The sequence below is a fragment of the Eumetopias jubatus genome, unplaced genomic scaffold (assembly GCF_037043125.1).
Source record: "Eumetopias jubatus isolate StellerSeaLion01/CBP00866 unplaced genomic scaffold, mEumJub1_p1.0 scaffold_8, whole genome shotgun sequence".
Classification (NCBI taxonomy): Eukaryota; Metazoa; Chordata; class Mammalia; order Carnivora; family Otariidae; genus Eumetopias; species Eumetopias jubatus.
In genome coordinates, this window is record NW_028274814.1 from 13,857,408 (window position 1) to 13,873,442 (window position 16,035).

The 16,035-nt window shown below is 35.2% G+C and overlaps 1 protein-coding gene across 1 annotated transcript in view; it reads right to left on the bottom strand.

Moving 5' to 3' along the window:
- The window catches only part of ARMC3 (armadillo repeat containing 3), a 91,695-nt gene that overhangs the window by 64,963 nt on the left and 10,697 nt on the right, over positions 1 to 16,035 (bottom strand). Inside the window, exons 3-5 of the mRNA XM_088025692.1 lie at positions 12,295 to 12,346; positions 8,972 to 9,089; positions 922 to 1,047 (exon numbers count right to left, since the gene is read on the bottom strand). Coding sequence (XP_087881818.1) covers positions 922 to 1,047; positions 8,972 to 9,089; positions 12,295 to 12,346 — 296 coding nt within the window. The remainder of the gene's footprint in view (positions 1 to 921; positions 1,048 to 8,971; positions 9,090 to 12,294; positions 12,347 to 16,035) is intronic.

The window sequence follows — 16,035 nt, forward strand, 5'->3', positions numbered from 1 at the left end:
CAAGAATGTCATTTTTTATTATAAAGTTAGAAGGCTTTTGTTGGCTAACTCAAAAAACCTACCATTATAACATGAAAATGACTTTCAAATGGAAAACACATCCTGTTCGTTAGTCAAGGACTGCCTTTATTGCCATGGTTTTGGTCAAACTGATATTCTAACAGACATAATAGCATGTTTTAACTAATGCTATTATTCTGTCATATTAAATATATGAAAATATTCAAACAAGTAATGGGTCTGATTTAAGAAATAAATACATGTCTAAAATTATTTTTGGCAAAATATATTTTGCAGTTTCAAAAAAAAAATAAATGTATCAAACCTCTTTACCCTGGGCTACTTTCACTGTGACATACATATGAAGTGTAGCTTACATATAGGCAGACAAATTATATTATGCTAACTCAAGAAAAAAATCTATTTTAATTTTAAGAGACAATGATTGCCCTTCAGCTTGTTAGACTGGAACATACTATATCACCAACTTTGACAGTTTTTGCATGGATAAATTTGCACATATTTTTATATTTTAAAAATATCTCTTGGGGCGCCTGGTGGCTCAGCTGGTTAGCCTCGGACTTGGTTTTGGCTCAGGTCATGATCTCAGGATCCTGGGATGGAGCCCTGCATCTGGCTCTGTGCTCAGCAGGGAGTCTGCCTCTCTGCCTCTTTCTCCTTCTCCCTCTGCCCCTCCCCGCCCCCGACCAGCTGGAGCTCTCTATCTAAAATAAATAAATAAAACTTTAAAAAAATCTCTTAAAATATGAAATCATACATCTGTTGTATTATATACATTTAACTTTTTGTTAACATTAAAGTCAGTTCAAATAAAATTCAAACAAATCCCTCAAAATTAAATTTTAAAAAGATAATGTATTATGTGAGATTATTAGACTATTTTAAAAAGTTGACACTTACTGTTAGAAGCCAGGATTCCAAATATCATAGTGGCATTTCTTCTTACAATTTTGTCTTCATGGGTGAGCAGTTTAGTTAAGGGTTCCACAGCTCCAAGTTCAAGGAGGGTAGCTTTATTTTCTTCACCTGATGTCACAGGTAAAATAAAATCATGCACGGCATCAATCTCATCAAAACTCTTCCTTGTGTCATTTTAATTTCTTATTTGCCATTTGCCTTTCACATTCCTCTTTGCTTCCACATATATTTCTCTCGGAATAAACTTTAGAGCACAGGTAGCCTGGGCAAAAGTTGCTCTCCTTCCTCCTGCTGTTGACAAAGCTGGCTTCCTCTTGTCATTCAGTTCTTAGTTCACCCTGCACCTGCTCAGAAGGGTCTCCCCTGACCACCCTATGTAATGTTATCACTACATCCAAGCCTTTCTTATCCTTCTTTAGTCTACCTTCTTCATACCACTTGGCGATCTCCTTGAACACTTTGCCTGTTCCACTCTAACTGAATTTTCCATGAGGACAGACACCCTTTCCGTTCTGTTCTCTCATATCCTCAGTGCCTAGCATAGTGCTAGTCATGGATTGGCATAATTAATCACAAGACTTAATTAACATACACAGTCCCCACTTTGAGTTAAAGTGGGATGGTGGGGTGAGTTCAGGGGGTTCATCTTTCACCCAACGGGGTTACAGTTCCTATTTTATCAGGCAAGATGTGCCTGCAGCTAGCATGAAGGTATGTGCACAGAGGGGAGACGCCGGGGTCACTCGGGACTCCTTAGCTGTGGCAAGAAGCCCCAGAACAGAACCAGAAGGCCAGATAAGGCCAGAGTCCTGCTTAACTGTAGAAGCAGTTTGTCCATATCTTGATGAGCAGGATAGCATTCTACAAAGTCAGGAATAATGTTTAGGTCCTGATTAATTTCAGCTTTTCAATTTCACAGACAATGAAAATACATTTTCACTTTCACTTTCAAAATTAATTTGAGAGTATAATAAAGTCATTTTAACTTTTCTTGCCTTAGTTTTCTCATAAAATTAGAGTATTTTATATTTTAAGTTATAGGTCCACATTCTGATAAGACACAGACTATAGCTTCGTAGAGCCCATGGAATTGCCCTGTATCTAAATGATCAAATCTGTCGCCTGGTAAGAATATGTTGAAATATGCACTGTTGACTCTTACAAACTTCTTTTCAAATCTTCCAATATTTGTATTTTATGGAAATTTAAAACTTAATTTCTTAGATGAAAACATTTGTCAAATGAAACTTAATTTAAGATACTAATGCTTAAGTAAAAACATATTTTAATTATCAGATTGTTATAAAAATTGAAAGTTCCTTTAAATTTTCATTCTGAGGCTTTGATTACTTTTATTAACTTGAATTATTTCTTCATTAAAACATATTTCTTCTTTTTTAAATAATGCTATATATTATAACTTTATGATCAGAAGAGGATTTGCAAAATTAACAACCTGTGTCATCTTTTACATCTATTTTTATTCTTTTTTAACAGCTTTAATGAGATGACATACAATAGACTGTACATATTTAAAGAAAATGACTTGATAAGTTTTGACATGTGTTTAACACCCATGAAACCAAATGCCACCATGAAGAACATATCTAACACCCCCAAAAGTGCCCTTTTGACACTTTGTGATCTCTTCCTCCTATTACTATACATTATTTTGCATTTCCCAGAACTTTATATAATCATGCAGTATGAATTCGTTATTGCCTGGTTTTCTCACTCAGTCTAATTATTTTGAGATTAATTCACGTTGTAGCATGTATCATAGTTCATCCTATTTATTGTTTTTTTTTTAAGATTTTATTTATTTATTTGAGAGAGAGAGAGAGAATGAGAGATAGAAATCACAAGAGGGAAGAGGGTCAGAGGGTCAGAGGGAGAAGCAGACTCCCTGCTGAGCAGGAAGCCCGACGCGGGACTCGATCCCGGGACTCCAGAATCATGACCTGAGCCGAAGGCAGTCGCTTAACCAACTGAGCCACCCAGGCGCCCATCCTATTTATTGTTATTTACTATTCCATTATATGGATATATCATGATTTGGCTGGATCATATATGTTTGGTGTACATTTAACTTTTCGAGAAACTGCCGAACTGTTCCAAAGTGGATGCAAAAGTTCCAATTTTTCCCCATCCTAGCCAACACATCTGTCCATCTTTCTGATCATAGTAATCTTAGAGGGTGTGAAGTAGTATTTCATCATGGTTTTAATTTGCATTTCCCTCACAACTAATGATGGTGAGCAAAAGGTATGCTTATGCCATCCATATATCTCTTTGGTAAAGTCTGTTCAAATCTCTTGCTCGTATGTATTTTTAAATTTGGTTTGTTTTATTATTGAGTTCTGAGGGTTCTTTATATATTCTGGACACAAATCCTTTATCAGATATATGATTAACAAAAATTTTCTTGTGGTCTATGGAGTATCTTTTAAAAAAATTACTAGACTTTTTTTGAGCAGTTTCAAGTTTATTAAAAAATAAACAGGGGTGCCTGGGTAGTTCAGTCCGTTAAGCAGCTGACTATGGATTTAGGTCATTCAGGGTCCTGGGATCCAGTATTGTGTTGGGCTCTGGGCTCTCTACCTCTGCCCTTCCCCCCGACCTCTGCTCATGCTCTCTCTCTCTCAAATAAATGTCTTTTTAAAAAAATGAACGAACAATACAGAGTTCTCATATACTCTATCCCCCTTCCCTCCCCCGTTTCTCTTATTATTAACATCATGCATTAGTGTGGTACATTTGTTACAACTGATGAACCAATATTGACACATTACTATTAACTAGAGTTGATAATCTACATTATGGTTCACTATATGTGCTGTACAATTCTATAGGTTTTGAGAAATGTATAAGATTATGTTTAGCTTTCTAAGAAACTACCAAATCATCTTCCAAAGTACCTGTACTATTTTGGACTCCCACCAGCAATGAGTGAGAGTCCCTGTTGTTCCACATCTTCACCAGCATCTTATGTTGTCAGTGTTTAGAATTTTAGCCATTCTAATAGGTATGTAGTGATATTTCATTATTGCTTTAATTTGCAATTTCCTGATAATATATGATGTCTTTTCACGTGCTTATTTGCCATCTGTGTATCTTTTTTGGTGAGGTGTGTGTTTAGGGTAAATTTGATAAAATCCAATCAATTGTCCTCTTATGGATTATGTTTTAGTGTCATATCTAAGAAACTTTTGGCTAAATGCTACCAAATACTCTTTTGGTAGCATCCCACAAATTTTTATATGTTATGTTTTCATTTTCAATTTGGATTTTCCTTTTGAATTCTTTCACTGACAGATTATTTATAAGTGTGTAGTTTACTTTCTACTTAATGATTGTCCAGAGTCCTTTGTGTTAAGTGATTTTCAATTTAATTCTATTGTGGTATGACATATATTTTATATGATCGGAATTCTTTTAAAATAAATTTATTAAGGCTTGTATTATGGCTCAGAATATCACCTATTTTGATAAATGTCCTGTTTGCATTTGAAAAGAATGTTATTCTGCTTGGAGTGTTCTATAAATATCAATTAGGTTAAATTCATTTTTATTGCTGTTCAAATCTTTTATATTCTTACAGATTTGCTATTCATTTGTTCTTTCTTTTATTAACAGAAGGTTATTAAAGTCCTCAGCTATAATTGTGGATGTTTATTTCTCCCTGCTTTCTAACTTCATGTATTTTGAAGCTCTGACATTATAGGTTTTTTCATAGCTTCTTTTTTTCTTTTATTTATATCCAGTTTAGTTAACACATACTGTAATATTAGTTTCAAGGGTAGAATTCGCGATTCATCAGTTGCATATAACACCCAGTGCTCATTACATCAAGTGTCCTCCTTAATGCCCATCACCCAATTACCCCCTCCCCCCACCCACCTTCCCTCCAGCAACCCTCAGTTTGTTTCCTATAGTTAAGAATCTCTTCTGGTTTGCCTCCCTCTCTGTTTTCATCTTATTTTATTTTTCATAGCTTCTTGATTAATTGACTCTTTTATTATTATAAAATGAGGTTTTTTATCTGATACTACTCCTTTATTATTCTGATATTAGTATAGCCACTCCGGCTTTCTTTTTTTTTTTTTTTTTAAAGATTTTATTTATCCATTTGAGACACAGAGATACAGAGAGAGAGAGCGAGAGAGAGCATGAGCAGAGGGAGAGGGAGAGGGAGAGGGAGAAGCAGGCTGCCCACTGAGCCAGGAGCCCAACGTGGGGCACGATCCCAGGATCCTGGGATCATGACCGGAGCAAAGGCAGACGCTTAACCATCTGAGCCACCCAAGGCACCCGTCCAGCTTTCTTTTGATTAGTGCTAATATATCGTTTTTTATCCTTTTACTTTCAAGATATTTGTGTCATTATATTCTAAGTGCATTTATTGGATGCAGCATGTAGTTTGGTCTTGATTTTTATAGACTATAAAACTATCTCCTTGTTAATTGAGTACTCAGCCCATTTACATTTAGTTGGATTATTGACAACATTAGGTTTGAGTCTACCATCTTGTTATTTGTTTTTTGTGTGTCTCATTATTCTTTGTTTTCCTTTTTTTCATTTCTGCCTTCTTTGTATGAATTGAATATTATTTTTATAATTCCATTTCATTTCCTTTGTTGGCTTATTTGATATTACTCTTTGTTATTTTAGTGGTTGTATTAAAGTCTGTAGTATACATCCTTATCACAGTCTACTTTTAAGTTGGGATAGAGCACTTCACATATAGTGCAAGAACCTTACAATAGTATATACTTCCATTTTTCTGCTTTCTACCTTGGTTCTATTGTTGTCATATATCTTATTTTTACAAGTGCTTCTGCACAGTAAATGATTACTATTTTTGTTTAAGATAACCAATTTGATTCTTCAGTGATTTAAATAATGAGAAAAAAACTTTCTGTTACCATTTCTAATGTTCTATCTTTATTATTTTGTGTAGATCCACATTTCCATCTGGTATCATTTTCCTTCTTCCTGAAGGACCTACTTTACTATAATTAGTAGTGTGGGTCTGCTTGCAATAAACTACTTCAGCTTTTGAATGTCTGAAAGAGACATTATCTCACTTATGTTGTTGAAAGATATTTTTGCTGGGAATAAAATTCTAGGTTTAAAGTTTTTATTTTTCTTTCAGTATTTTAAAGATGCTACTCCACTGACTTCTTGCTTGCATCATTTGTGATGATAAATCTACAGTCATCCTTATTTTTGTTCCTCTGAATGTAATGTGCTTTTCCCCCTGGCTTCTTTTTAAGATTTTTTCTTTATCACTCTTTTCAAACAATTTGATTTTGTTGTACCTTGGTGTAATTTTCTTCATATTCATTGTGCTTGGGTTTTTACGAGCATCTTGGATCTGGAAGCTTAGAGTTTTCGTCAAATTGGGGAAATTCAGAGCTATCATTTCTCCTAATACTTTTTCTGTCCCTCTCTCTTCTTTTTCAAAGACTCTAATTACACATACATTGTGTCAGTTTTTATTTACTGATGATTTTATATCCTCATTAGGAGTTATATTTTCCTGCTTCTTTTCATGCCTGGTAATTTTTTATTGGATGCCAGACATTGTGAATTTTACCTAGTTGGTAAATGGTTATTTTTGTATTCTTCAAATTTGTTTTGGGACACAATTATCTGGAAACAATTTGATCACTTTAGGTCTTGCTTTTTAAAATATTTATTAGGTAGTACTCGAACAGAGCTCGATCTAGGGCTAATTATTTCTAACCATTGAAGCAAGACCCTTCTGTGTATTCTACACAATTCTCCATGAATATTGAGATTTTCTAGTCTGGCTGATAGAAACAGGCACTATTTGTGGCCCTGTGTGAGCATCAGGCACTGTTAACTCTGATCATGTTAAGTGCTTTGTCTGACTTCAAGTAGTTCCCATATATATACCTCCTTATCAGTACTCAGCTGAACACTTGAGTCGGACCCTTTGCCTATCTCCTGAGTTCTCTTTCCGTGAAACTCTTTCCTCTCTGTTACTGAAAACTCTTGCTGCCTTTGTCTCCCTGATCTCTGAGATCTGTCTTCTCAACTCAGAGTCCACCAAGCTCTGTACAAGTTACCCCTTCCTGTGATGTGGCCTGCAAATTCTCTGAAATCAATAAGCTGGGGTAATCATAGAGTTTATTTCCCTCATTTCCTATCTCTCAATGGTCACTGTCCTTCATTGCCTAATATCCAGTGTTTTGCCCTCTGTTATTTCATAGATTTTTGTTTTCTTAGTTGTTTCAATCAGGAAAGTAAATTTGACCCCTTGGTCCATCATGGCCAAAAGGCAACGTCCTATCATTTATCTTAAAAACACAGTCAGAAAATACTGCTAGTATAAAATACCAGACTTACAGTAATTTCTGTATTGACTTCACATAAAATATATGCCTATCTATTTCTTTACCTCATGTCATATAAAAAAGATGGCATTTGATAACTCTGTATGGCTGAGTGAGACTCATGTTGCCATAACTGCATGATCCAATGTCTCCCTGATATCTGGCCCAGAATTCTACACAATTACTCATGAACCATACCTGCCAGAAGCAACGATTCTGGTTTTTATCTGGATTCCCAATGATGACTAGAGTGATATAGCAAGGTGAGTATTTCACCATTTGCTATTTGAGTGATTTGTTGTTTTCTCATACAAGTCCCAAAACAATGTTTAAAGTATCATTTCCTTAAATACCAAATTGCTCCCTTCTTAGTTTAAAAGGTTTTGTTAAAGATACCAAGTTGTACTAAACTCTTCAAGTACTCTCAATTAAAATGTTATACAGTATAATAAAAGTCTACTTTTATCCACCACTTGGAATGAACTAAAATATAATTGTCATTTATGTTTGTAAACCCTCTATGAATAAACCTTGCAAGAGAACCTAACTTGTACCATGTATAGTGTTTTAATAAACTCTATTTTTTATAACAGTTTTAGTTTTACAGAAAAATTGCAAGGATAGTACAGTTACCACATATCCCATACCCATTTTCCCCTGTTATTAACATTTTGCATTAGTGGGTACATTTGTTACAATTAATAAACCAGTATTAATATGTTACTATTAATTAACATCCATGTTTATTCAGATTTCCTTACTTTTAGCCTAATGTTCCTTCTCTGTTCCAGGATCCTATCCAGGGTCCCCTGTGACATTTAGTCATATATCCTCAACTCCTCTTGGCTGAGAGTTTCTCAGACTCTTCTTGTTTTTGATAGCTGTGACAGTTTTGAGGAGTACTGGTTAGACGTACTATATCTAGTACGTCTAGAACGTCCCTGACTTGGAACTTGTCTGATTTCAGGGTTATAAGTTTTGGGGAAAAATAACAGAAGTGCCATTTTCATTACATCATGTCAAGTTCACATATTATCACTATGACTTATCACTGTTGATGCTGATTTTGATCACCTGACTGAATAGTGTTTGTCAGGTTTCTCTACTATAAACCTACTCTTTTTTCCCTGTTTCCATATTGTAATCTTTGAAAAGAAGTCACTATGCAAAGCCCATACCTAAAGAGTGAAAAGTTATATTCTGCCTCCTTCAGGTCAGAGTACATAAATTATTTGGAATTCTTCTGCATGGGAGATTTGTATTTTCTCTCCCATTTATTTATTTATTCAAGTATTTTTTTTATATCAGTATAGGCTTATAAACATTTATTTATACTTTGGGTTATAATCCAATACTACTTTATTTTCTTGCTCAAATTGTTCCAGCTTTGACCACTGGGAGCTCTTGCAGCTCCTGTGACTTACAATTTTTTAAACAACAATAAAACTTTCAACATGACTATTCTATGCAGTGACTAAATTACTCCTCAAGATTAAGATAGGCACTTAGGGAGATATATTAGTTTCAGGTAATGCATTAAATGATATTCTGGTTGTCTGAAAGAATTCATCTGACAAGAAGTGAATTAAAGACTAGGGAGAAAGGGCCCTTTATATAGTAAATATTTTAAGAAACTAATGAAATAGAAAAATAAACTGAAAAAACCAAACCTTTTAAAGCAAATCTATAAATGGCTTCACATGCTTTAGCCAAAATTTCTTCTTCTGGAGAATTAAGCATTAACACCACAGTTGCTGCTTTTTTGCTTTCAATCGTTAATGGATCAAACTGAAATGTAGAGAGAAAAAAATGTCAGGTTCACATATAAGCTTTAAAAAACACATAAAAAATGAATGGTGTCTAGAAACTCAAAGAGAACATAATCATGCTAAAAGGATGTAGTCACTGCCCACGAAGTGCATTGTAAAGTTTTTATTTAAAAAACATCACTGATAGATAGTTGCCAGTGTTGGTGGCTTTGGAATTCCTGGAGTAATGGCAGGAAGAGCAAAGCATTCTGGAATCTGACAGACCTAGTCTCTCAACTTAGCCATGTGGAATCAAACAAGTTACTTAAGCTGCTAGAATTTCAGTTTTCCTTTCCTGTATAATGTGTATAATGATACCTATTCTTCCTGAAAGATCAAGGAGAGTATTAGAGATCATATATGTAATGCACTTAGCACATTGTCTGGCACATAATAGATGATCATTAAATAACATATACTAGCATAATTCTTAGTTGATACACAAGAATCCTTGAGTACTTGTATATATTAGATGCCCTGACAGTCCTAATAATCAGTACTTGCTTCTAATCACTATTCTTTCTGAGAAAGCAGAAATTACATATGTGAAATAACTAAAAAACAATAGAAAACTGCATATAACAAAATGTAAAATTGGATAAAACCTGAAACAGATTTTATGGTAATGGTAAAATGGTAATACGGTGTAAAGAAAAAGTGTATAGCTCTAGGAAGATCTCTATTGCGTTATGAGATCTTGAGAATTCATGGGTAGGCGAAATGCACAATAACAAATTCACGGCTCCTATGGGTTTTCTTTTGTCAAGGTGAAAACAAATTATTACACCATTTTTCTTCCATTTCCAAGAGACTGGTGAAGGAGGGTGTTCTGCTTATGTTAAAGGAAAAAAAATGAATTTCAAAGTTTTAGCTGGCTCTTTGTGTTGGCCCTTCCTAAATGGACATCTTATTGTGTCTGGGGATATAATTAAAATTGGTGTTCAGTTCCAGGCTGAGAATGGAGGGACAGATTACTCTAAGTAAGGAAGCATAATTGTGTGAGGTTGGGAGAGTGAAGACAGAGAAGAGAGCAGTAAGCAATGACCTAAAAGGGCACAGCTGGGATAAAAATCCCCCTTGCAGGGGAAATGACTGTTGGATTTCAGGACAGCATTATCTAACATCCAAATTAAAGCTGTTGTTTGTGTATGTCTTACTCTATACTAGAAACTCTAAGAGTTACAAAAGTCATAGTGTTTGTTCTCAAGCCTCTTGGACTCTTTCTGGGGAGATAAAACTTCATTAAAAGTCTGCCAGGGGTGCCTGGTGGCGCAGTCGGTTAAGTGTCTGCCTTCAACAGGTCATGATCTCAGGGTTTTGGGATCAAGCCCTGTAATCAGGCTCCCTGATCAACGAGAGTCTGCTTCTCCCTCTCCCTCAGCCACTCTCCCTGCTTGTGCTCTCTCTCTTGCTCATAAATAAATTAAAAAATCTTAAAAAAAAAAAGTCTGCCACATGCACCAAGCTTGTGGCACTTGTGGTTTTCCAGTGACGTGAACCAGTGAGAAAATATGGCCCCTCTAGCAGAGCCCAGAGCAATGGCAAAGACACTGGCTTCAACACCGATCAGAAGAGCACAATGGCCCAGAAATCCACAGAAATTTTAAGGGAGGACTTCTGAAACTATTTGGGGATTGAGGCTTGAAAACCATCAGGCACTCATAAAGTCAACAAGTATATTAACTATATATTTAAACAAATTACTTGGCAAATGCTCCAGCCCAAACTGAGGAAGACAAAATATAAAAACAATAGTAGTAGATCAATAAATACAATAAAATATATAGTTAAGCTGAATGATAGTGATGTTGTGAATCACAATGTAATTCTTAAGGATTTCTGAGGTAAAGATGACACATTATGAGAAAAAAATTAAAAATGACTTGGAATTAAAATTCTAGAAATTTTTCAACAAAGCTCATGTAAAGGAAACAGGATTGTTTTGGTAAACAGAAAGAGATTATTGCCCAGTTATAACTTATTTTTTACATTGATATAAAAAGCAGGCTTAAATATGTGTTTAATAGACTACAGATAAGTAGTAGAAGTTCCAAATTATCAAAAGGAAAGGGTAACAAATGAAAGTTGCTCAATTTAGAAAAAGGGAAGTACAAAAGAGACACAACATGAAAATATAGCAAAGAAACATCTTAAACTTAAAATAAACCTTAAACTTAAAATAAAATGATAGGAATAAAATCAAATCTATCAATGGCCAAAATAAACATCTATAGGGCCAGTAGATTTCATTAATTAAGATTGTCAGATTGAGTTAAAAAGCAAAATCTACTCCGTTTTTTGTATATTGGTGCATATTTCTTCCACTTGATCTTACAGAATACAAATTCAGATCTAAGATATAGAACATTTCTATCACCTCCTGACGCTCCTTCCCCCTCCAAAAAATCCCCAGAAAGATCATCGTTATGTGACTTTTAAAATCATAAATTAGTTTTTCCTGTTCTTAAACTTTATATAGAGAATATATATGTATATTTATATATATAATATATATTCTATAACATATCAAATATATATATAATTTATATATAAAGAGAATCATAGAACATGACTTTTACCTCTGCCTTGTTTAGCACAGCACATCTCTGAGATTCATTCACATTTTTGTACTAAGTCATACTTTTTATAGCTGTATATTATTCTGTTGTATGAATGTTTGGGTTCTTTCAGTTGGAGGCAATCATGAACAAAGCTGCAATGACTATTCTTGCACATGTCTTTTTGTGGATATGTGTCTTCATTTCCCTTGGGCACATACCGAGGCATGGATTTGATGAGTCATAGGCTAGATACGTATTTACCTTTCACGCATACTGTTGAACAGTTTTATCAATTTATATTCCCACTAGTTATAAATAAGAGTTCCAGTTGTCCCACATCCTCACCAATCCTTGGTATTTTCAGTTTTTTTAATTTGCCTTTCTATAGCTCTTAGATTATATTTTTAAGTCAATCTGCTTTTCATGGTTGTTGCAGTGGAAGAAATGCTCTATTGCTCTATATTACTACTACTGCATCCTAGCCAGAAACAGAAGCCTTCTCAACACTTTAAAAATTCTCTTATGTCCCTTCTACTGACTCTGACTCAATACGTCCATCTATCTCTCAGCTTTGTCTTCTGCCATCATGCTTGATACTCCATCAATTTTTCTTTGCTTCCTCACAGAGAGGTTTCCTGTAGCGCCCACAATGTTCAGTCTTTGAGGATTTCTTGGTAGCCATCAAGCAAATGGTGGAAGATAAAGCTTCACTGTTCAGCTACTCCTGCTACAGCTATTCTTCCTCCTCCTCCTCATTGGGGTCCCCACCCCATTCACTCCCTCTATTTCCACTTCAGCTCTCTCGTCTCTTCACTTTACTTCTTATCTTGCTTAGATTTCATGATCTATTATCTTAATAACACTCCTGCCAAACCCTAAATAAACCTTTGTGTCCTTCTGTCTTCTCATCAAATCAATTTATTTTTTTTAAGATTTTATTTATTTATTTGACAGAGAGAGAGAGAGAACACAAGTAGGCAGAGCAGCAGGCAGAGTTAGAGAGAGAAGCAGGCTCTCCGCGGAGGAAAGAGCCCGATGTGGGGCTCGATCCCAGGACCCTGGGATCATGACCTGAGCCGAAGGCAGCTGCTTAACCAACTAAGCCACCCAGGCGCCCCTCATCAAATCAATTTAAAATACCCAAACCATGAACAGACACTAGAAATTTCTTTCTTTATATTTGTGCTCAAGCATCCGAGCATTCTAAGAGAATGTTAAACTACAGGGAAAATTAGGATTACTGTAAATTCATGATCAACAAATTCACAAGAGCCTCACATATTCACAAGAGCCTCTGCACATACTCTTCTATTATATTAAAGAAAATGTTTCTTCTACTATCTCAGCCCAATATCTAATGTGTGCTTTGGATTTTTAACCCATTCATCTTTAATTCACTCATTCATTCAATAAACACTCATTCAACTCCTATTAAGTGCATTATACTGAGAAGAGCACATTAAACAAGATAACCAAGTCCCCCACTCTCATAGAACATACATATTCCCCATTATGTCATACTATTAATTATCCCTTTTTTCTCTTGAGTAGTCACCTTCCTCCTAACAATTAAATTATTCCCATTACTTAGTTTGAGTCCACTTTACAGAGGGCCAATTTAGATTCAGTAAAATGCACCTATGATGAGTTTTAATAAATGTATATGTATGTATAGCCAATGATATGTGGAACTTTCCATTACCCCAAAATATTTGCTCCCACCTCTCTGCAGTTGATTCCCTTTCCCATAATCACTCTAGGCAACCACTGATCTGCCTCCTTTCACTATAGATTAACTTTGTTTAATACGAAATTATTACATCAGTACCCTTTATGTATGGCTCCTTTCATTTGGCAGAATGCTTATGAGATTCATTCAGATTGTTCCATGTATCAGTGATTCATTCCTTTTTACTGATGAGTGATATCTCATTGTATGAATACAACACAATTTGTTTATCCATTCAATTAGCTGATGGACCTTTGGGTTGTTTCCATTTGGGACCATTATGAATAAAGCTGCAATGAGCATTTTCATATAAGTCTTCTTGTAGATATGTGCTTTCATTTCTCTTGAGTAAATACCTAGGAGTAGAATTTCTGGCTTGCTCTGGTAGTGAATGTTTAACTTTACAAAAAAATATTTTTTTTTCCAAAGTAGTTTTACTATCTTGTGTTCCCACCACCAATGTATCTGTATCCAACAATAGATACCTCTTCATTTATTTGTCTTCTTTGTCTCAGCAATGTTTTATAGTTTTCAGCATATAAGCATTGCATTTATTTTGTTAAACTTATCTCTAAATATTTCATTATTTTTGATGCTAATGGCAAATGATATCTTTTTTCTCCATGTATTTTTTTTAAAGATTTTATTTATTTATTTGACAGAGAGAGAGACAGCGAGAGAGGGAACACAAGCAAGGGGAGTGGGAGAGGGAGAAGCAGGCTTCCTGCCGAGCAGGGAGCCTGATGCAGGGCTCGATCCCAGGACCCTGGGATCATGACCTGAGCTGAAGGCAGACGCTTAACGACTGAGCCACCCAGGTGCCCCTCTCCATGTATTTTAAACAAGTGTTATTAGGTGAACAACATTTAGGACCATTTTTCCTCTTACAAATGAACCTTTTCATTAAGAAGATATGTATCTCTTTTTCTCTGGTAATATTATTTGCCCTGTAATATAATTCATCTAGTATTAATATAGGCACTCCATCTTTCTTATGATTATTTCAGTGTATCTTTTTCCATATTTTTACTTTTAACCTAGCCATATCTTTATATTGAAAGGAGATTTCTTGTAGACAGCTTATAGTTTGGATCTTGTTTTTTTTATTCAGTTTGACAGTCTCTCACTTTTAATTGGAGTATTAAATCATTTACATTTAATATAGTTACAGATATGATTGGGTTTTAATGGGCCATCCTCTTAGTTGTTTTCTCTTTTTCTGATTTGGCCCCTGGTTCCTTTTTTCCAGTCTTCTTTTTAGTATCCAATTTTATCTCCTCAATTGGCTTATCAACTGAGTTTTCTTCTGATTATGGGTCACATATTTCTTTGCATATATAATAATTTTTATTGGCAACTAAACATTGTGAAAATTATGTTGGTGAGTGTCTGGATTCTTTTGGGGGGGTTTCTCTTAAAGGATGTTGAATTTTGTTCTGCTAGACAGTTGTTTTATTTATGGTTTAGCTTGATCTATTTAAGGCCTGCTTTAAAGCCTTATTACAGCAGGTCTGGGGAAGCCTTTGCTCTAGGGCTGGATTAGCCATACTACTACTAAGGCATGACCTTGCTGGGGGCTCTATTTAATACCCCAGATGTTCAATAAGATCTCTCCAATCTTTTGGATCAAAACCAGAATGTCTTCCAGACCTGTATGAGTCTAAAAATTATGCAGCTTACATCTCTCTGAGAGTTGTTCGTGCCTGTTCTTTGTCATGAGCATGAGTTTCACCCTGTGCAGCTTAGACTTCAAAGAATCAAGGGGACTATTAACAAAATTTCTGGAGCTATTTTTCTATGTATTTCCCTCCTCTCTGGCAGCCCTGCAAATTCCAGCCACCTTAGCTTCTCTAAACTCTGGCTTCTCAAAACTCTCTTATTTTAAAACAAAAATAATTTTTCCCTAGATGTTAATCACCTTCCAGATGCCATCCTATCTCTCCTTCCCTTTCAGTCAAAAATTTTATGAACTATTGATTTTTCTCCATTTTCTCCCTCTCATACTTCCTGCTGAACATCTCTAAACTGACTTTTTTTTTTAAGATTTTATTTATTTATTTGACAGAGAGAGACACAGCGAGAGAAGGAATACAAGCAAGGGGAGTGAAAGAGGGAGAAGCAGGCTTCCCCCTGATCAAGGAGTCTGATGCAGCACTCGATCCCAGGACCCTGGGATCATGACCCGAGCCGAAGGCAGACACTTAACAACTAAGCCACCCAGGCGCCCCTAAACTGACTTTCATCCTCATCAGGTTCACCAAAATAGTTCTAAGACCATCATCAGTGATCACATGTCACCTATCACTTCTTGACATTTTTATTTCATTTCTAGAGAATTAAAATAATAAACAATACTTGAAACTGTAGAAGCTTAGGGCTTACTTTAATTATCAGGCCTCCAGCTTTCTGGATAAATTTTTTATTGCTTTTTATTCATGGTAGTTTGGGTATTGAAAATCTTTGTTTTTTCTTGTTGTTGTTGTTTGGGGGGGTTGTTTTATTTTGCTTTTTTTTTCCACAGCTATATTCCTCTGAACTTCCCTATAATAGCACTTAATACATTGTTTCTTTAGTGTATGTGTCTTCTTCAGTATGTTTACCATCATTTACTCAGTTGTTCAAGCCAAAAACTTTGA